The sequence below is a fragment of the Chiloscyllium plagiosum genome, unplaced genomic scaffold (assembly GCF_037043375.1).
Source record: "Chiloscyllium plagiosum isolate Xiang-an unplaced genomic scaffold, Cpla_swu_hap1 HiC_scaffold_1, whole genome shotgun sequence".
NCBI lineage: Eukaryota > Metazoa > Chordata > Chondrichthyes > Orectolobiformes > Hemiscylliidae > Chiloscyllium > Chiloscyllium plagiosum.
Window position 1 is genome coordinate 143,492,133 of NW_028270139.1, and position 21,615 is coordinate 143,513,747.

Sequence of the window (21,615 nt, forward strand, 5' to 3'; positions counted from 1 at the left end):
TGCCTTTCAGACTGAAGGCCTGTGGATTCACTGATTTTTGTCATTTATACAAATGAATTGGATGTGAACATTGGAGGTATAGTTAGTAAGTTTGCAGATAACACCACAATTTGGGGTGTTGTGGATAGTGAAGAAGATTACCTCAGAGTACAAAGGAACCTTGATCAGATGGGCCAATGGGCTGAGGAGTGGCACATGAAGTTTTAATTTAGATAAATGTGAGATGGTAAGACAAATCAGGGCAGGACTTATACTCCTAATGGTAAGGTCCTGGAGAGTGTTGCTGAACAAAGAGATGTGCAGGTTCATTATTCATTCTAAGTAGAGTTGCAGATTAACATGACAGTGAAGGAGGTGTTTGGAAGGCTTGCTTTTATTGGTCAATTAGATTAGATTACTTACAGTGTGGAAACAGGCCCTTCGGCCCTACAAGTCCACACCGCCCCGCCGAAGCGCAACCCACCCACACCCCTACATTTACCCCATACCTAACACTACGGGCAATTTAGCATGGCCAATTCACCTGACCTGCACATCTTTGGACTGTGGGAGGAAACCGGAGCACCCAGAGGAAACCCACGCAGACACGGGGAGAACGTGCAAACTCCACACAGTCAGTCGCCTGAGGCGGGAATTGAACCCGGGTCTCTGGCGCTGTGAAGCTGCAGTGCTAACCACTGTGCCACCGTGCCACCCACATGCATTGAGCATAGCAGTTGGGAGGTCATGTTGCAGCTGTACAGGATATTGGTTTGGCCACTTTTGCAATATTGTGCACGATTCAGGTCTCCCTCCTATAGGAAGGATGTTGTGAAACTTGAAAGCGTTAAGAAATGATTTACAAGGACATTCCCAGGGTTGGAGGGGTTAAACTATAGGGAGAGGCTGAACAGACTGGGGATATTTTCCCTGGAGTGTTGCAGTCTGAGGAGTGACCTTGTAAATATTTATAAGATCATGAGGGGCATGGATAGGGTAAATAGACAAGGTCTTTTCACTGGGGTAGGGGAGTCCAAAACTAGAGGGCATAGGTTTAGGGTGAGAGGGGAAAGATATAAATGAGACCTAAGGGGGCAACATTTTCATGCAGTGTATGGTACATGTATGGAATGAGCTGCCAGAGGAAGTGGTGGAGGCTGGTACAACTGCAACATTTAAAAGTCATCTTGATGTGTACATGAACAGGAAGGGTTTAGAGAGGTATAGGTCAAGTGCTGGCAAATGTGACTAGATCTATTTAGGATATCTGGTTGGTATGGACAAGTTGGACCAAAGGGTCTGTTTGGTGCTGTACATCTCTGTGACTATTTGCTGTATATGTACACTAATCAGTAGATCTATTTAAAAAGCAAAACCTACATTTCCTGTTGGGAGCACAGAAAACATTTTTCTCATCTTGTTTCCTTCCTCCTCCTCGGGCGGAATATTGTGAATTCTCATTTGCTCTCTTTGACCATGCTACTGTTTCATAGAACATAGTACGGTCGATATTACACCTCGATATTGCGCCGCCCTGTCATACCAATCTGAAGCCCATCTAACCTACACTATTCCATGTACGTCCATATGCTTGTCCAATGACGACTTAAATGTACTTAAAGTTGGCGAATCTACTACCGTTGCAGGCAAAGCATTCCATACCCCTACTACTCTTTGAGTAAAGAAACTACCTCTGACATCTGTCCTATATCTATCACCCCTCAATTTAAAGCTATGTCCCCTCGTGCTCGCAGTCACCATACTTGGATCCATTTGGATCATCCCGCCCTTCACCGGGAACTCTAGCGGAATGAGGCGGCAGCAGCAGTCAGAGTACCACAGACTACAGGAGAGGGGAGGGAAGGGGGAGACAGGACTGTATTAAATGTGTCTGCTCCTCGGATGCTGCCTGAATTGCTGTGCTCTTCCAGCACCACTAATCCAGCATCTGCAGTCATTGTTTTTACTGCAGTCATTGTTTTTACCCTGTATTAAATATGTATGGATCCCGATAGCCGCAGCCAGATCCCTTAATAAAAAGCACCCAGGAGAAAGGGAGACATCTATTCGCACTTGCAGAAGGCGATCCAATTGTGGCAGTTGCGCGCATGAGCAGAAGGTGCCGTCCTTTTGGGCAGCAGTGCGCATGTGCAGAAGGTGCCGTCCGTTTCGGTAGCTGTGCGCATAAGCAGAAGGTGCCGTCCGTTTGGGCAGCTGTGCGCATGAGCAGAAGGTGCCGTCCGTTTGGGCAGCTGTGCGCATGAGCAGAAGGTGCCGTCCGTTTGGGCAGCTTTGCGCGTGAGTAGAAGGTGTAGTCTGATTGGGGCAGCTGTGCGCATGTGTGACATGCGCTCTCTGGTATGCGCTGTGTGTGGGACGGGGCCTAGTGCAGTCTGAGGAATCAGTCCTGACTGAGCTCTCAAGTTACCTGTAGTAACTATTTCAGGGCCTTACAGAATGCTCTCCTTGAAATATTTACTCGTTTAGTTTTGCTTTCATCCATAAATCAGGTGGGTTTTTTTTCTGCTTATGATCCTCCCTGGTCTTTCATAGTCCAGGATGCCGGGGATATTAGCAACCAGCTCCTGATAGATAACCGCCCTGGGACTGACTGGGATAAGGTGGAGCCAACCTTTCTGTTCCTAATCACTTGGCTGACGATTAAGGGGAAGGTAAGAACTGTGTGTATGACACAGAGCAAGCTTGAATAGTACATGGATAGCTGGCTGGAAAGAGCAGGTTCAGCCAAAAATGTGCATTTTTATAAAGGGAGAACAAAACTACATACAGTGCTTCAAGTGTGGACTCGTCCAAGGCCTTGTGTAATTACAGTAAGACATCCTGATTCTGAACTCAGATTCACTTACGATGAAGGGCAGTACACCATTTGCCATCCTAATTGCTTGCTGTACCTGTCTTTCTACTTTCATTGACCAGTATACAAGTACACCTAGATCCCTCTGTACATTCACACTTCCCAATGTACCATCATTTGATGATCTTTCTTTCTGTTTTTCGCATATAAGCAGATAACTTCAGATTTAGCCACATCATGCTGTGACTACTGTGCTTTGCCCACTCTCTCATCTTGAACCCTCCTTGTGTCTTCCTCATAAGCCTGAATCCTCCCAGATTTGTGTCATCCACAAACTTGAAAATGTTGCATTTGGTTCCCTCATGCAGGTGTGGCTAGGGCACAAGCACTGATTCTTGTGGCACTCTACTCCTTCCCACTTGAATAGAACTGTTTATTCCCACCCTGATTTCTGTTCGTCAAACAATTATTGACCCATGCCATTATATTAACCCATATCCCACGTGTTTAATAAAAACAAAGAATAGAGACGTTGGAAATCCGAAATTGTTGCAAAAACCTAGCAGGTCTGACAATATCTCTGGAGAGAAAGCAGAGTTAATGTTTTGGGTCCAGAGAAGTTTTGGTCCCATGATGAAGAAGAATCACTGGACCTGAAACATTAACCTTGCTTTCTCTTCAGAGATATTGTCAGACCTGTTGGGTTTTTGTAGCAATTTCTGATTTGTCTGTGCGCTTTAATTTTGCTCACTAACTTTATTTGAAGCCTTGTGAAAATCCCAATACACCACATCCACTGGTTCTCCCCTATCCCACTAGTTATGTTCTCAAAAACCTCAGTAGACTTGTTAAGCATGACTTACCTTTTGTAAATCCTTGCTGACTTTATCCAGTCCCAGTGATGCTTTCCAAATGTTCTTTTTTTTATTTATTTAATCTCAAGATTCTCTCACAGATGTTAGACAAACTGATCTTTAATTCTCTTTGTTTTTCTCTACCTCCCTTTTTAAATAGTGCTACCCTCAAAAGTGTAGGAACTTGTCCAGAATCTATACAGTTTTGTACGATCACCACTAATGTATTTAGTATTTCCTGGGCCATGTCTGTTGGTACTTTGGGATGTAGACTATCATGCTGTGAGCATCAGTCTTTAACCCCATTAATTTCCAAACACCACTTTCTCACTAATCTTGATTTCCTTCAGTTCTATCCCCTCACTGCATCCTCTGTCCCTAATATTTCTGGGAGGTTATTTTGTTGTCTTGTATGTAAACAGAATTAAAGAATCAAATGTGTTTATTCTTCTCCCATTTCTTTGTTTTCCCATTATAATATCCCTGGTTTCTAACTGAAAGGGACCCTTATTTTTACTAAGCTTTGTCACCTCATATTTATGGAAGCTTTTATAGTCCGTTTCTATGTTCCCTGAAATTTTACACTCAAACTTCACCATGATCAAATTTTTTGCTGAATAATGAAATTCTCCCAATCTTTAGGCATGTTTTTTTATTTCTGGAATTTTTTATGTCTGCACTTTGGATCTAATACAGTCCATAATTTATTTTGGAAGCTACTGTTGATCTACGTTTCCTCTGTTATTTCTGCGCCGGTCAGGAATGAACATTTCTTATATTTCATAAACACGTTGTTCCAATATGAACCACTACCTATCCACCATCAAGTAAGGTTCCTCAATCTATCATTGCCAATGCATACCTGGTACCCTCATGGTTCCTGAATCTAAATAAAAGTTTCTGACTTGATTACTTCACTCTCTGTCTCAGTGAAGAACTCTTGCTTATTATGGTCACTCTTCCTCAAGGGACCCCTCATTAATAAGATTATTCATTTTTCTTTACTCGTTGTACAATACCCAGTCTAGAATAATCTGTTCTCCAGTTGGTCCCTCAATGTATTGGTTTGCAAAACAATTGTGAATGCACTCCAAGAAATCCTCCTCCACAGTACAATCTTTCTGTAAATTAAAGTCATCCATGATTACTGTGGTACTCTATTGTATATCTTTATTTCTTCAAAGTTTGTGAGAAGATTTGTAGCTCGGGTGCTCGTTGTTGTGGTTCTGTTCGCCAGCTCAGTGAACAGAACCACAACATCTTTAGTTCTTGTTTAATGCCTTCCCTTTCATTTTCATGACTTTTTGGGGGCCCGTAGACAACACCCAACAACATTTTGTGCTCCTTAATGTTTCTTGTCTCTACTCATACTCTATATGACTCATATAGAGTCATAAAGATGTACAGCATGGAAACAGACCCTTTGGTTCAACTCATACATGCCAACTAGATATCCTAAATTAATATATTTGCATTTGCCACCACTTGGCTCATATCCATCAAAACCTTTCCTATTCATGTACCCATCCAGATGCCTTTTAAATGTTGCAATTGTACCAGCCTCCACCACTACTAGCAGCTGATTCCATACACCACTGTCTCGTGAAAAAATTGACCCTTGGGTCCCTTTTAAATCTTTCCCCCCTCACCCTAAACCTATTTCCTCTAGTTCTGAACTGTTCCACCCTCAGGAAAGACCTAGTCTATCTACCTCTCCATGTCCCTCATGATTTTATAAACCTCTATAAGGCCATCCCTCAGCTTCTGACACTCCAAAGAAAATAGAGGACGATTCAGCCTCTCCTGTAGGTCAAACCCTCCAACCCTGGCAACGTCCTTGTAAATCTTTTCTGAACCCTTTCGGGTTTCACAACATCCTTCCTATAGGAGGGAGACCAGAATTGCACACAATATTCCAAAAATGCCCTAACCAATGTCCTATGCAGCTGCAGCATACCTCCCAATTGCTATTCTCAATACTCTGACCAATAAAGGAAAGCATACTAAACACCTTCTTCATTATCCTATCTACCTGCGACTCAATTTTCAAGGAACTATGAACTTGCACTGTCTACATCATTATTTTCTCTGTCTATATGCTTTCTCGCTATGACATTGATTTATCCTTTACTAACAATGTCATCTCGCCTCCTTTTCCTTTTGGCTGTCTTCCTAAATAATAAGTACTCCTGGATGTTCATTTCCTGTCCTTCGTAATCCTGGTACCATGTCTCTGTAATTTCAACTCTATCATAACTGCTTAAATTAATTTGCCATTCTAATTCCCCAAGTTTTGCAAATGCTCCACACCTTAACACACAAAGGCTTTAGACTTGTCTTTTTAACCCTTGGCTTTGTGTTGCAGTATGGTCCCATTTGTTTTTCATTTTTGTTTCTGCCTTCTACTTTAGCACGTTACATTTCTGTCTTTTGTTTCTATCCTTATTTTTCCTTGCTGAAGTTTCCATTTCCCACCATTCTAGTTTAGATGTACTTTTGAGATGTGTGGTTTGTAACAAATATCTGCAAACATAAGGTGGGACTGCACCGAGCCTATAATTTAACTTGTAATATTTTTCTAACACTTTCACAGATTAGCAAGTTTTGAGAAGATTTGTACCTGGTTGAGGTCCTGTTTGTAAGTTTTCTCGCTGAGCTGGAAAGTTCATTTTCAGATGTTTTGACACCATACTAGGTACCATCATCAGTGAGCCTCCATTGAAGCATTGGTGTTAGTAACCCGCTTTGTGTGTTTAGATTTCCTTTGGCTGGTGATGTCAGTTCCTGTGGTGATGTCATTTCCTGTTGTTTTTCTCAGAAAGTGGTAAATGGGCCCAAGTCGATGTGTTTGTTGAGACAATGGGCATCAACTAGCCACAAAAAGACATGACCCATTCTCACTAGTGTCCTTACATACAGATGACGAAGGGCACCACTTCGACTGGGACAACACATCCATCCTAGGGAAAGTCAAACAGAGGCGTGCCCAAGAATTACTAGCAGCATGGCATTCCAACCAGAACTGTCTCAACAAACGCATCAACTTGGACCCCATTTACCACCCTCTGAGAAAAAGAACAGGAACTGACGTCATCACAGAAAATGGCATCACCAGCCAAGGCAACCTAAACACATAAATAGAAAGCGGATCACTAAGTGCTTCACCGGAGGCTCACTGATGATGTTACCTAGTATGGTGATGAAACGGCTGAAAATGAACTTTCCAGCTCAGCGAGCAAACTTACATACAAAGCTTTCACAGGTTCTTATAAAAGAATAAGGAATCTCAATGTACACTTAACGCATCATTGAAGTTTTAAAAGTAATGTTTTATCAATCTGTTAACTTACTGTAGCCTCTATAGAATTTTACCTTATAATAAACCAGGTCAGTTTTCAATCTGTTTTATGTAATCAATTTTTGGAATATTTTAAAGTGATTCTGAGCTCAAGAATGGATTGAGAATATTCAGTACTACTTTGGACTGAACATTAATTCCAATAATTAGTTATTGGAATTTTCATCCATGTATTACAGCTCAGTAGCTGTTTGCAGGAAGTGATGGTTTCCCTGAGGAGCAAAATGTCTACAGAAAATATAGAGAAAATAGTCAGACTATGACCTGTTCTTCCCAGTATGTAGGGTTGCAACGTCTAGTGGCAGTGTTAGTTCCAGTGTATAAAATATGAATGCTGGCATTTAGTTGAGACTGGACGATGCTTGAAGTTTAGTGATACGTTGAAGGTGGACAGGTTCATGATATGAAATGGGAAAGATTGTCACACCTCTGAGAACGGTCAGATATATAACACTTCATTCCCTTGAAACTCCTGTGATATTAAATGAAGATTCAAAGCTGAAAAGAAAGTTCAGAACTTTTAAAAGTTTACCTAATATTAGAAGAATTTCTACCTATTTGTATTTACAAAGCAGTAATGATATAATGTGAGATCAACATACTGTATTTTCAGAACAGTGATGTGAATGTCAAGCAAGAACCTACCATGATACCCATCCCAAACAAAATCTATCGCGCTGTGTCTTGAAAATTACAATTGCCTCAGCAAACAAATGTGTTACAATGTTTTTCCAAATTGTACAATTTTGTCAGTCATCTAGGAGGAAGGTAGTAATGGTAATATCACCAGACTAGCAATCCTGAACCCCAGCCAAGTATTCTTGATGATCTTGGTTCGATTCCCACCATGACAGATAGGTGATTCTGAATTCAATAAAAATCTGGAATCAAAACTTAGTCTAGTGGTGACCATTTAACCACTGTCGATTGTTATAATAAAAAATCCTTTAGAAAGGGAAATCTGCCATATTTGGTCTACACTACGTGTAACTCCAGACCCACAGCAATGTGTTTTTTTTTATTCACTTGTGGGACAAGGGCATTGCTGGCTGGCCAGCATTTATTACCAGTCTTTGTTTGCCTTTGGGAAGGTAGTGGTGAGCTGCCTTGGGGAACTGCTGCAGTCTATATTCTATAGGAAGACACACAATGATCTGAGGGAGGGAATTCCAGGATTTTGACTCGTGACAGTGAAGGAACAGAGATATATTTCCAAGTCAGGATGGTGAGTGGCTTTGAGAGAAGTTGCACATGGTGGTGTTCCCATATATCTGCAGCCCTTGTCCTTCTAGATGGAAGTGGTCGTGAGTTTGGAAGGAACTGTCTAAGGATCTTTGGTGAATTTCTTGTAGATAGTACAAACCGCTGGGCTAGTGAGCATCTGTGGTGGTTCGAGTGGATGCTTGTGGATGTAATGGCAATCAAGCGAGCTGCTTTGTCCTGGATGGTGTCAAGCTTCTTGTGTTGTTGGAACTGCACTCCGGCAGGCAAGTGCGGAGTATGCCATCACACTCCTGACCTGTGCCTTGTCAATGGTGGACAAATTCTAGGGGAGTCTGGAGGTGAGTTACTCACTGCCGTAGTCCTAGCCTCTGTCCTGCTATGGTAGCCACTGTGTTTATGTGGCGAGTCCAGTTGAGTTTCTGGTCAATGGTAACCTGAGAATGTTGATAGTTGGGGATTCAGTGGTAATGCCATTGAGTGTTCAATGATGATTGCCTGGTATTAGTGTGACACAAATGTTACTTGCTACTTGTTAGCTCAAGCCTGGATGTCATCCAGATCTTGTTGCATTTGAACATGAACTGCTTCAGCATCTGAGGAGTCTGAAATGGTGCTGAACACTGTGCAATCTTTGAACGTCCACATTTCTGACCTTATGAAGGGAAGATCATTGAAGCAGCTCAAGATGCCTGGGCCTAGGACACTGCCCTGAGGAACCCCTCAGATGTCAAATGTCCTTGATGATGACATCTGCTGGAAGTTTGTCTGATTTCAGGTCCTGTCAAACTGTATGAATTGGATGGAACAGTGGATGAATACAGTAGGAACATGCAGGAGGCAGAAAGCAACTTAGGCAGGAAATGTAGAGATGTAGTCACACGCAAGGTTCAGGATGATAAATAGATGACCACTAGAAAGGCAGGCAAGCAGTGTAGGAGTCTCCTGTGGCTATCCCCCTCTTTAAAAAGTAAACAGCTTTGGATACTGTTGGAGGGGTATGGCCACATCAGCAGCCAGGATGGGTGCACCACCTCTGTAAGGTGGGTGAAAGTGCAGAAGAGTGGTAGTAATAGGAATTCTATAGTCAGGGGCACAGATAGGCACTTCTGTGGCTGGAAAAGAGACTGCAGGACGGAGTGTCGCTTCTCTGATGTGAGGACCAAAGATGCCTCTGAGCAGATGTGGGGCATTCTCAAAAGGGAGGATGAGCAGCCAGAGGTTGTGGCACATACTGGTATGAATGACATAGGCAGGAAGAATGACAAGATCCTGCAAAGTGAGTTCAGTGAGTTAGGTAGTAAGCTGAAAAGCAGGACCTCTAGGGTTGTAATCTTGGGATTCTCCCTGTGTCATATTTCAGTAAGGACAGACAGGAAGATAGTGCAGCTGAATGTGGCTGAACAGCTAGTGCAGGAGGGAGGGCCTCAGCTATGTGGATCTTTGGGAGTCTTCCAGAGTAGGTGGGATCTGTACAAGAAGGAAGGGTTGCACCTAAACTGGTGGGGCAGCAATATCCTGGCAGGGAGGTTTGATAATGTCACTCGGGAGAATTTATTGTTGAGCAGATGCTACTTAATAGCATTGTCAATGACACCTTCCATCACTTTACTGATGATTGAGGCTAGACTAATGGGGCAGTAATTGGTTAATTTGGATTTGCCCTGCTTTTTGTATAAGAACACCTGGGCAATTTTCCATAATGTTGGGTAGATGGCAGCGTGGGAAGATCTTGGCTGGGGGTATGGCAAGTTATGAAGCACAAGGTTTCAGTACTATTGCTGGAATGTTGTCAGGGCCCATAGCTTTTGCAGTATCCAGTGCCTCCAACCATTTCTTGATAACACGTGGAGTGAACTGCAATGGCTGAAGACTTGTATCAATCATGCTGTGGGCCACTGGAAGTGCTGAAGTTGGATCATCCACTGAGCATTTCTGGCTGAACATTATTGCGAATTTACAGTGATGTGCTCGGGTCTCCCATCATTAAGGAAAGAATATTTGACTCTTTACTCTTAACGGTTTACTCTTAAATGTCCTCTGGACAATCAAGGTGAGCAATAAATGCTGGCCTCACTTGCAACACCAATAATGCATTTGAAATTTAAAAACAGAATCTCTATACAGGTGTTCTTGATTTACATACGTCCAACTTACGAACATGATCTATACAGGGGTGTGATATTACAGGTTGGCATACAGATATTTCCTCATACTTATGAGGAAATATCTGTATGTTGCATATTGTCCTGTGTTGTGTTCCAACTTATGTGCAAATCGACTTGCAAACGACCTCAAACAGAACCCATTCACAACCCGAGGACTGCCTGTAATACCCACAACTCTCCGAGATATCAGGGTTCCTCCAATTCTAAACACTTCCACATTCTCAATTTTAATTCCCCCACTACTGGGGTCCTTGTCTTTGGTGCCGAAACCCTAGGCTTTGGAATCCTTTCCCTGCAATTCTCTGTCTCTCTACCCCACTTCCCTCTTTAAGACACTCCTTAATACCTACCTGTTTGACCATCTGAACTAAGATATTCTACATTATAAAGTCATTTTACTTTATAATGTTTCTCTCAAGCAATTTAGTACATTTCATTACGTTGAAGGTGGTATTTAAAAGTAAGTAGTTGTCATTTCCCAACACATCAACATCAAGCTGAAGGTGTTAATTTCTACATCCTGAGCACACTCAACGACATTCAAATTGTCTCCAACTAATCTCATGCACATGGCTGTCAGGGTGAGCTGAATGGAGTTCTTTGGATACAGTTATCAATGCAGTGCTTGGTGACAGCAGCTATTATGGGAGTAGACAGTATCTTTAGCTCTCAAAGACACAGTAACTGCTCCAAGATCAGCTTTTTTTTCTTGGGTTCCTCCTCTAACAGGAAGCAGATACATTTCACATGCCTGCTCTTCCAGTGTTTGAGTAAGTGAGGGATCATTAGAAGAAGCAAGTTACCATTTGTTACTTTTTGAGAGATGTCTTGAAGTTGAGGTTTGGTCCATTATTTTGCCTCCTATTTTTTTGCCTATTAGTCCCCAGGTCTTGACAGTGTTGTCAGAAATGAAGTGGATTCCAGGGATCTCCTTGCTCGCAGAGAGGGAGGAGGTGAAACTAATAGGGCAGGTTAGCTCTGGAAATACTCAGGTGTACAAAGTTAAAGTATTCAAATTAAAACAGCTTTGTCTTGATTGTTACAGTAAAAGCTTCTTAGTAAACTTTCTTGATCCTTCTGCAGATGTTCGCAGCCAAATGCTCTCGAATCAAATCAAATCTAATCTAATGACTATTGGAATATCTCAATTCCAGTGAGTTGCTGAGCTGGATCACTGAGATGTGTAGAATGGGTGCTGGTCAATGGATTTTAAAAAAAGAAAAAAGGATGGCATGGTGGCTCAGTGGTTAGCACTGCTACCTCACAGCGCCAGGGATCCAGGTTCAATTCCCGCCTCGGATGACTGTCTGTGTGGAGTTTGCACATTCTCCCCGTGTCTGCGTGGGTTTCCTCTGGGTGCTCCGGTTTACTCCCACAATTGAAAGATGTGCAGGTCAGGTGAATTGGCCATGCTCAATTACCCGTAGTGTTAGTTGCATTAGTTAGTGGTAAATATGGGGAATGGGTCTGGATGGGTTACTCTTCGGAGGGTCGGTGTGGACTTGTTAGACCGAAGGGCATGTTTTCATCCTGTAGGGAATGGAATGGAATCGAATGTTTATCAATAATTGAATTGCTTATTTCTGTTCCATCGGAATGGCAATTGTGAATAAGGGATCCCAGCTATGCAGGATTTTTAAAAATGTTGCACTCTGAAAGTGCTATTGTGTGAATGTCTTAAACCTTACTGTTTGTTGTAGTGTCCCTGAATGCTTCGACTAGGTTATTCTGGAGAGAATTACTGTGGCTAGTGTTCTATATTAAGTGTAAATAGCTGGTACATTTCAATGACATTGTTGCTGTGGGTAGTTCAGTGTCCTTTCATTTGAAGCCTCCATTGAAAGCTTGTACCGTGTGTCATTTTAAAATTAGTTCTCTTGGATGTTGTTTGATAGGCAGATAATTAGCTTATTTAGATTTTTTTCAATGTAACACAGTAATAGACTAATCTTTATTAGGTTTGACCTGTGCAGAAGGCCGAACTGTCTTTGATATCTTCCTTTGTACAGACGTTGACAGTCACATAGTCATTCACGACTGAAAGAGAGAAAATTTCACTGGCATTATTTGGTCGTTGATATTTTCATACACTATCCATATAATTCCCTGTGATGGAAGCGGGGAGGCTCTACAGTCTCTCCACTCTCTGGGTAAAGAGATTCCTTCTGAATACACTGTTGGATTTCTTGGTGACTGTCTTATATTGCTACCTTCACACTTCCCCATGGCAAATCGTGTTAGTTAGTGGCAAGGATAGTGGGCTAGTTAAGTGTTCTGGTGATAAGTGCTAAATGAGGAAAATTTTATCCATTTTCACAGCCCATAGGACCAAGGATGGTGTACCACACTGGGAAGGTGGTATCCTACTAGAACTTTGTCCAAAATAAATTGTGTAGATTTTGAGTGTGAATTTTAACTCCATTTGTTCTACAGAAACAACTTCATTGTGTGTCTTGACTTTACCAAACCTGTTGGATGTGAACTGTGGTTGCCAATCCACCATTGAATAATAAATGCAGATGATCTTGAAAACTCTCTAGGCATCAAAGTTACTTGTTCTTCTACCCTTTTTCAGTACCAGATACAATCTTGAGTCCTGCACGTTCGGTGAACATGGCTGCTGTCATCTGGCGTAAGCTGCGCAGAAGACTCTGCGACTGCCGAGCATATTTAAAACCCAGTGGGTGTGGTGAAGTGAGAAATCCTGAAGAAAGGATCAAGGGAGTTAACAACAAGCAAGATGCAAGGTATGGGCAGACCACCTTCTGCTTGTCCAAGGATGCCTCTGTGTTAGTGGACTATAAAGTGAATTCTGACCCAGCAGCTTACAGCAGCACCAAAAGGAGGCCAAAGCAGAGTGTTCCCAGTGAGGTGGATGATTACAGTGATGCTTTCTCCCTTTTACTGGAAAACATTCCATCCAACGTGGGAATCAAACAAGTGCGTAATGCTTACACAGTGATATGCTCTCGCCGCCTGTCCAGTGTGAGGAACACTCTGCTGGAGCTGGTCTATAATAAATCTGATGAGGTGCAGTACACTGCTGGTCACTGGCCTGCCAGCTCAAAGCAGAAGCTGGATACTGACATTGTAGAGATCTATGACACGAAAGAAGACCCTCGGGGCTTTCAGAAACTTAGGGATGCTTACAGGGATCTCTGTTTCGACAGCTCAGAGCAGGGGGAGCCACTGTCTGTGGAAGAGGGCCAGAAGATTCTGCGTGATGTCTCCTTCCTGAAGAGCAGCCTGACCCCAGAGAACATTGTGGATTTTTTTTGCCGGCTCAGCCGGCTGTCGGGTGAGCAGCATGCAGCAGTAAAGGCCGATTCTCGGTTTGCAATGCTCTGCCGGTACAGCGTCGACAATCAGGCTGCATTCACGCTGCAGCAGCTCCTCCAGCTTTTTGATGCAGTGGTCCGCCTCCAGGTTTCCTCATCCCAGGCGCTGCTGAAGAGCTACGAGTCGGAGTTTTGCCGCCGTGTGTGGGACATGGGGTTCAGCCAGCTCCTGTTGGTGGCTGACCTGTGGCGCTGCCTGGGGCGTGGAGCACCGCACTATGTGGAGATCCTGTTGAGCTACACGGCACTGCGGTGGAGGGAGCTGACCATGCCCCAACTGGTGCAGCTTCTGTACGTGATCGGGGAGAACCGCCGGGCCCCTCCCGAGCTGATGCAGAAGCTGGAGATGCTGCTGTCCACACATTTGGAGCAGATGAACCTGGAGGAAGTGGGAGCAGTCTGCCTGGGCTTCTTCAAGTCCAAGAGCGGGTTTTCTGAGCAGCTAATGAAACGGATTGGAGACAAGGTGGCAGCAAGGATGGGGAATGTTAGCAATTACAGCTTGGTGAATGTGATGAAAATGTTCCGTTACACCCACGTGGATCACTTACCTTTCCTACAGCAGCTGGGAGAGGTGGTGCCACAGAGGATTCCCAGTATTGGTACACAGGGGGTCATGCACATTGTGCTGGCATGTGCATCCCTACACTTCCGGGATGAGCGTCTCCTGGAGGCCGCCGCCTCTAAGTTCCCTTCCAAGGTGCACTACTGCAGGAGCAAAGATGTTGCCAAGTACCTGTGGTCTTTCTCCAGTTTGAACTATGAGCCTGAGAATGCTGAGGTCGTCTTCTCCAGCCTGACCGAACAGATGCAGCGCAAAATGCATGAGTTCCAGCGCTTCCCGGAGCACCTCCTCACTGGCCTGCTGGCCCTGGCGTTTACCGGGAGGTTCCCCCACCATCTCATTGACATCGCTCTGAGCCCACCCTTTGTCCAGTTGGCGACCGAAGAGAGTCCCTTTGAATTGAAGAAAGATCTCTTCACGCTGGACGGCTCAGTGGCCATCGAGTGCCCCGATTACAGCGGGCACCGCCTCCCCCTGCAACTGCAGCAAGAGGTGGCACAGATGCTGTGGGATTTTGCCAGGCAGGACATCTGTGTGAAGCCGGAGGTGCTGGAAGCCGCTGGTTTGCTGCAGGTCATGCTGGGCGGCCCTCAGTTTGTCAAGAACCACCTGATACTGCCTCACACCAGGTCGGCCGACCTCGAGGTGCACTTTGACACCTCTGGTCAGCCACTGCCATTTAACCCGGAGGCACTGAATGAAAAGGCACAGAAACCCGAGTTCAAATTCAGTGGGATCCCTGTCACAGACCAATTAATATCCCAACTCGCAAAATGCAGAGCTGGCGGCTCGACATTAAAAAGTCAGCCTGACCTTGTGACTGAGGCAGAAGGTGAAAGGACCACTCAAAATGTGCTCAGAACTGGGGTCGAAGGTGGTGTTCGAACAGGGTTGAATCTAAAGCTGTTTCGAAGTGGAGTGCCCCTAACAGACAGTCTCTTAAACTCATTAACTAATACAAAAATTCCAATAGAAAGAGCTACCACCCAGCCTCAGGGCACATCAGAGATTCGAAAACTCGCTATTCAGATAACCAACCGCAATCAATACTGCTATGGTACCCACATCCTCCTGGGGTTGCATAGTATGAAGAGGAGACAGCTAGTTAAAGCTGGCTATGTGGTAGTAGAGCTGCCCCACTGGGAATGGTTTCCTTTACTCAAACGAACTCGGTCTGAGAAACTCTCCTATTTGCATCAGAAACTCTACAATTCACTGGATTGAATTAGAGGGGGTGCCTTCCAGAGAGTGGACATGTCTTTTTTCTTTAAAAGCTAAATTTAATTACTGAATTTAATACAATAAAAACAGCTTGTTTTTCATCAAACTCATTTCACTGATTTATAGTGAAATATTTGTTTTTTGGGAGATGCTGCCAGAACATGTATTTGAATTGCACAATGTAATTTAGCCTGTCTGCCAATTGAGTCTTGGATGCAAATAATTAGCTGTTCGGTTCCAATAAAAAAGGCATTAAGACTTTTTTTTAAAAGTTTTTGTTTTCTTTTCTGCATACGTTTTACAATGCTTGGTTTACTTCTCTCCTATCTCGAAGGAGGCTATATCTGTTCATTTAGACTGTTTGAACCGTGGGCAGCACAGTGACACATTGGCACTGTGAGGCAGCAGTGCTAACCAAAGACCCGGGTTCAATTCCCGCCTCAGCTAACTGTATGGAGTTTGCACATTCTCCCAGTGTCGTGTCTGCGTGGGTTTCCTCCGGGTACTCCGGTTTCCTCCCACAGTCCAAATTCACAGCTTAGGTGAATTGGCCATGCTAAATTGCCTGTAGTGTTAGGTGAACGGTAAATGTCGGGGAATGGGTCTGGGTGGGTTGCTCTTCGGAGGGTCGGTGTGGACTTGTTGGGCCGAAGGGCCTGTTTCTACGCTGTAAGTAATCTAAGGAGAAAGTGAGGACTGCAGATGCTGGAGATCAGAGCTGAATAATGTGTTGCTGGAAAAACGCAGCAGGTCAGGCAGCATCCAAGGAGCAGGCGAATCGATGTTTCGGGCATACGCCCTTCTTTAGGCTGAAGAAGGGCTTATGCAAGAAATGTCGATTCTCCTCCTTGGATGCTGCCTGACCTGCTGCGCTTTTCCAGCAACACATTTTTCAGTTGTAAGTAATCTAATCCAATCTTAACCCTAACCAGTGTGTTGCTGAAGTATTTGTTCTTCCAATGTGAAATTGAGTTTAGAGTGCGATTCTATCAAGAAGGTGGAAATGTCCTGTTAACGTTGGAACTTTAAAAACAGAACAGGAGTAGACTGCATTGTCCATTGAGTCTGCCACACTGTTTCCGGGCTTCAACTTCACTTTCCTGACTTCTATCCAGTTTCCCTTGATTCCAAGAGGCACAAAAATCATCTGTCTTATCTCAACCTTAAGTTTATCCTAATGATGGAGGAACCAAACTACTCGGAGGCAAAAATTTCAAAGATTTTTGGGTACCTTTTGAGAGAATGTATTTTTCCTCCGCATAGTTCTTGTTTATTGTCCACATACATGCAGATACAAATGTTCCTGAGAGACACGGGACAGCAATTGGGAGCAGGAACACTGGCTACTTTCTTTCCCTTTCCCAGCTAAGAAATATTGTGGTGGTTCATGCAATCCTGTTGCTGCCTGATTGTGCTCAGCAGGACTTGCGTTTTGAAAACAATTCCCTTTTCAATCTTGGCAATAGCCTTGTACAGTCAGTCATTATTTTTAGTACCAACAACTTTTGTGAAACAAAACTAATAAATGTCATACTACAAATATAGTACATGTCCATTAAATCATCGACACCTGAATTATTATGGAGGGTATACATGTAATGTTATAGCATGCTAAGTAGCTTAGATGATAGTATTTGCACATGTGACCTCAAGGTTGCATTGTCAGCTCAATCTGGAGACGTGAGCACAGGAATCTAATTCAACTCTCCTGGTGCAGCCCTGAGGGACTGCTACGTTGATCACTGTCATTCTAACAGAGCATTAAACTGAAACTTTGTCTGTTTCTCAGGTGGGTGTAAAATATCTCCGAAACTACTTCAAAGCAGCATATGGAAGTTTTTCTATCTTGGTCAATATTTATCTTAAGAGCAATGTCAATAGAAATTCTATCCCAGGTGACCAGGGAATATGTGAGTAGTGAGGACTGAAGACAGTAGTTTTGGCCTTGCCATTATTTAGTTGGAGGAAACCTGTGCTCAGCCAATACCCGATGTTGATCAAGCAGTGTGACTAATCTAAGATCATAATAATGTCAAGAGAGATGGCATTGGCTTAGTCCTGAGTGCTACTAGTGTATTTGTGTTGTACATGCTGTGCTTTTGGGGGATTTTGCTGCAAGACACACATTGGACAGGGCTAAGGGTCTCTCCTGGGTATTGGTGCAACAATGGGAAGATAATGTAACCAGGCCAAGACACCCCCAACCTACTGAATGATGGAGGTGAGAGGCATTGGAGGTAGGTAGTGTGGTCAGCTTTGTTAAAGATTACTGACTGTGATGAGATAAGATTACAAGACAATAAGAATTAGAAACAGGAGTAGACTATTTGACCCTGAAGCCTGCTTTGCATTCAGTAGGATCTTAGCTGATCTGACATTCCTCATTTCTACTTTCCTGCCTTTTCCCTGTAAGTCTTTATTCCTAGACTGAGCAAGAAAATCAATCTCAGCTTTAAATTTATCCAAGGACTCTGTCCCACAACCCCCAATGGCATCCAAAGACTGTCAACCCTCAGAAAAATTCCTACACAGCATGGAATAATTTATTTTAGTTACACTCTCATACCATGTTGCATTTGTAACATTGAGAACTGACTGGAGTGATTCAAATATGAAGTTGAGAGAAAGAAGGACATGGATTTGGAAAACCTGATAGAAGTAACCCTCGATGTAGTGTGATAATGCTGCTCCTTTAACAAGGTTATGTTGTCCTTGGTTTTATTCTAGGAGGTCGTAAAAGCACAGACTGGGCAATCTAGGTTTGAAGGGTTTTAAGGCCAATTTGATTAAATATAACAGATACTGCCTCAGGCAAAAGGCTTAAAATAAACATTTGTATAATGAAAGGGCAGTAGACAGTTCTCCCAGCTCAGCTTTTCTTTGGTTTGATTTTAGCAGTCTGGCTGTTCAGTGAAAGCAGTTGGTCAGTTTTGAGGCTGCTGGTCTTAGAAACAGCTACATGGAAGAAGGTGTTCCATGCTAAATCTCTCTCTCGCGATTGTTGCAAGTGTTTGGAATAGCACCATTAAGTTGGGATAATCAGTAGGGGTTTCAGATAGGTTACGTTTTTTTCTATATTCTGTTCAACTTTTGTGTTTAATTCGGTAGTCTGTAAATCAATTGTAGTTTGACTGGCTGCAGCCCTCCTGGAATGTCCACTGTACACCAGCTTAAAACAAGTAGCAAAGTTAGATTCCAGGCTACTTTCTTGCAATGTTTTGAGGGGGTCTAGTCTGGTCCGTAACACTAGAGGCTTGTTCAGGATTTGTTCCATAGTTCCAAATTGGGATTAGGGTTGTTGGACTCAAACCTGCAAGAGTGGTAGGTATTAGTGTATTTTGTTCTGGGTGTTGAATTTGGTTGGTTTGAACAGTGCTTGGGATAGCAATGGCTCTTTCAGTCACTAAGTTTCCTGGGAGTGGAAGAAGTGACTTCCACCGTTTTGCAAAAGGTGATTAAGGCCAAGCTGTTGGAATTAGCTGGAGGAAAGGAGAGATAGTTTAGCATTTATATTTGTTGGGCCGAAGGGCCTGTTTTCACACTGCAAGTAATCTAATCTAATCTAATCCACAAAAAAAGAATCTTTGGAGATGGCTAAAATTCAACAGAAAATGAAGCAGCTTGAGTGAGAGGCAAAAGACAAGGAAAGAGCAATAGAAATGAAACGGTTTGAATTCCAATTAAAAGCGGAGAGAGAGAGGGAGTTTGAACATCAGAAATTGGCAGTTAGAAAAGTCAGCTTAAAAGGATGGCAATGAAAGCTGAAGGTAAGTTTAATGGAGGGTGAGCAAACTTATAGTAGCCAAAGGCCCGGTACAAAACTGTTTACATGTATCCAAGCATTGCCTAAATTTGAGGAGAAGAATGTGGAAGCCTTCATCTCACTTGAAAAGGTGGCTAAACAAATGCGGTGGCCAGTGACGGTGTGGGTTTTGTTGATCCAGGTAGTGAGGTCTCTGGGTGTGTGAGGAGGTGAAGAAAGCCATCGTAAGTGCATATGTGCTTGTGCCAGAAGCTCGCAGACAACGTTTCAGGAATCTAAAGAGAGACCCTGGTCAAACCTACATTGAGTTTGAAAGGATCAAGCAGAGTAATTTTGATAGGTGGATAAGGGCATTAAAAATAGAACAAAACTGTGATGCTGTTAGAAAATTATTTTGGAGGAGATCAAAAATTTGCTTCCTGTAGTTATGAGAACTTATGTGGAAGAGCTAAGAGTTAAAATGGCATGATTAGCAGCTGAAATGGCTGATGATTGAGTTGATCCATAAATCAAAGTTTGGATTCCAATATCAGTTGCAATCCGTGAGGGATAGAAATTGGCGAAAAGAGAAATCCTCATGTGGAAAGGGAAAGGTAGATCTCGGTGAGGGTCATAAGGATAACTTACCACAGAGTGAAAAGGGAATGAAAAAGCTCCGGTGTTTTCACTATAATAAAGTAGGCCACATGAAATCAGCAGTGGGTTAGGAAAAGCACTGGGAAGCCAGATGGAAGAAAACAGGATAAGGCAATGAATTTTGTTGGAGTGGTAACAGGAAGCACAGTAGAGGCTAGAAAGCTGCATCAGAATGTACAACCTGGCCAGAGGTTGGTTAAGGAGGAAGTGCCAGATCTTCTTAAACCATATACCTGTGAAGGTAAAGTTTACTTGCCTAGGCCAGGAGCAACAGGTAAAGAGGTTACAATATTAAGAGATACAGAGTGTCCAGTGAAAAGTGGGGAAGTTGTGATAGGAATACTGGACAAACCGTCAGCTCCAGGAATACAATTTGTCCTTGCTAACAGTATTGCTGATATAACAGGTAGAAGTGCTATCGACTGTGGTTGAAAGGCCAGTGGAAACTCGGGCAAATGAACTATTGCAGGACACACATTCTGGGATTTTTCCCGACTGTGTGGTAACGAGGTCACAAAGTCACTTGTTGAAACAGATTAAAGAGTACAAATAAGAATGTTGAAGTGCGATTAGCCGAGATCCTATTTGATTAGATGGTTGACACAAACCAGGAGCAAATAGATGACAAAGCAGACATCTTTGGCTCAGATAAATTAACTGAGTTACAGCAGAAAGATGAAAACTTTAAAGCGTTGTATCAAAAGGCATACATGGAAAAAGAATCCGATGCATCCCTGAATACTACTGTCTTAAAAATGATGACTTAATGAGGAAATGGAGACAGATGAGAAATGGGCAGAAGTTCATCAAGTCGTATTGCCAGTGGGTTTTAGAAAGGAGTTGTTGCGAGTGGCAACGCCCAAGGATGTAATTGTGTTCTGCCAGACATATCATACGTGAGGTAATTGGAAACCCACAGGCGGTAATAAAACCCACACCTTTAATACCTATTTCTACATTTGAGGAACCTTTTACAAATGTCCCTACCTAAAACAAAGAGTGGGAATCTGTATTTGTTAACGATAACGAATATGTCTACTGGACTTCCAGAGGCTTTTCCATTACGCTGTACCACAGTTAAAAGGATTGTAGACGAATTACTCAAGTTTTTCACTAGGTACGGACTACCCACAGAGATACAATCAAATCAAGGGTCAAATTTCACATCAAAGTTATTCAAGGAGATTATGGACAGTTTAAGAATAAAGCATTTCAAATCTACTGCGTACTATCCCGAATCCCAGGGAGGGCTAGAAAGGTGGCATCAGACATTAAAGACCATGTTGAGGGCTTCTAGTGAAGACTATCCAGATAAGGGAATTCTGTCTGTACTTTTTGCGATCAGATTGAACAAATTCAGTCTGTTTGAATTAGTTTTATGGGCATGAAGTGAGAGGACAGTTAAAATTGATTAAGGAGAAATTGGTAAGTCAGAATTCAGGGACCACAGATTTGGACTGTGTGTTAAATTTTCGGGAACAATTAAATAGAATGGGAGAATTGGCTAGACAGCTTTTAAAAGTATCACAACATACAATGAAACAGACAAGAAATCAAAACCTTGCAATTTTGCTGTCAGAAATATGGTGTTAGTGTTACTTCCAGTGATTAGATTAGATTACTTTACAGTGTGGAAACAGGCCCTTCGGCCCAACAAGTCCACACTGACCCGCCGAAGCGCAAACCACCCATACCCC

General features: G+C 43.0%; 2 protein-coding genes across 4 annotated transcripts in view; both read left to right on the top strand.

Annotated features, from left to right (window-relative positions):
- The first annotated feature begins 2,355 nt into the window (after positions 1-2,355).
- fastkd5 (FASTK mitochondrial RNA regulator 5) lies at positions 2,356-15,780 on the top strand. 3 transcript variants are annotated; one of them, XM_087991400.1, is made up of 2 exons: positions 2,356-2,489; positions 12,971-15,780. In XM_087991400.1, the coding sequence occupies exon 2, from the start codon at positions 13,009-13,011 to the stop codon at positions 15,520-15,522; it is 2,514 nt and encodes an 837-aa protein (XP_087847526.1). In that variant the 5' UTR covers positions 2,356-2,489; positions 12,971-13,008; the 3' UTR covers positions 15,523-15,780. The 3 variants fall into 3 exon arrangements, with proteins under 3 accessions (XP_087847526.1, XP_043557319.2, XP_087847521.1); XM_043701384.2 differs by lacking the exon at positions 2,356-2,489 and adding an exon at positions 2,519-2,651; XM_087991395.1 differs by lacking the exon at positions 2,356-2,489 and adding an exon at positions 8,459-8,568.
- Positions 2,513-21,615, top strand: part of ubox5 (U-box domain containing 5) — a 47,259-nt gene continuing 28,156 nt past the window's right edge. Inside the window, exon 1 of the mRNA XM_043701621.2 lies at positions 2,513-2,651. The gene's annotated coding sequence lies outside the window, so the exon portion shown is untranslated. The remainder of the gene's footprint in view (positions 2,652-21,615) is intronic.

Bases quoted from the DNA above. Each gene is read 5' to 3' on its own strand.
- fastkd5 (XM_087991400.1), top strand. From the start codon at position 13,009: ATGGCTGCTGTCATCTGGCGTAAGCTGCGCAGAAGACTCTGCGACTGC.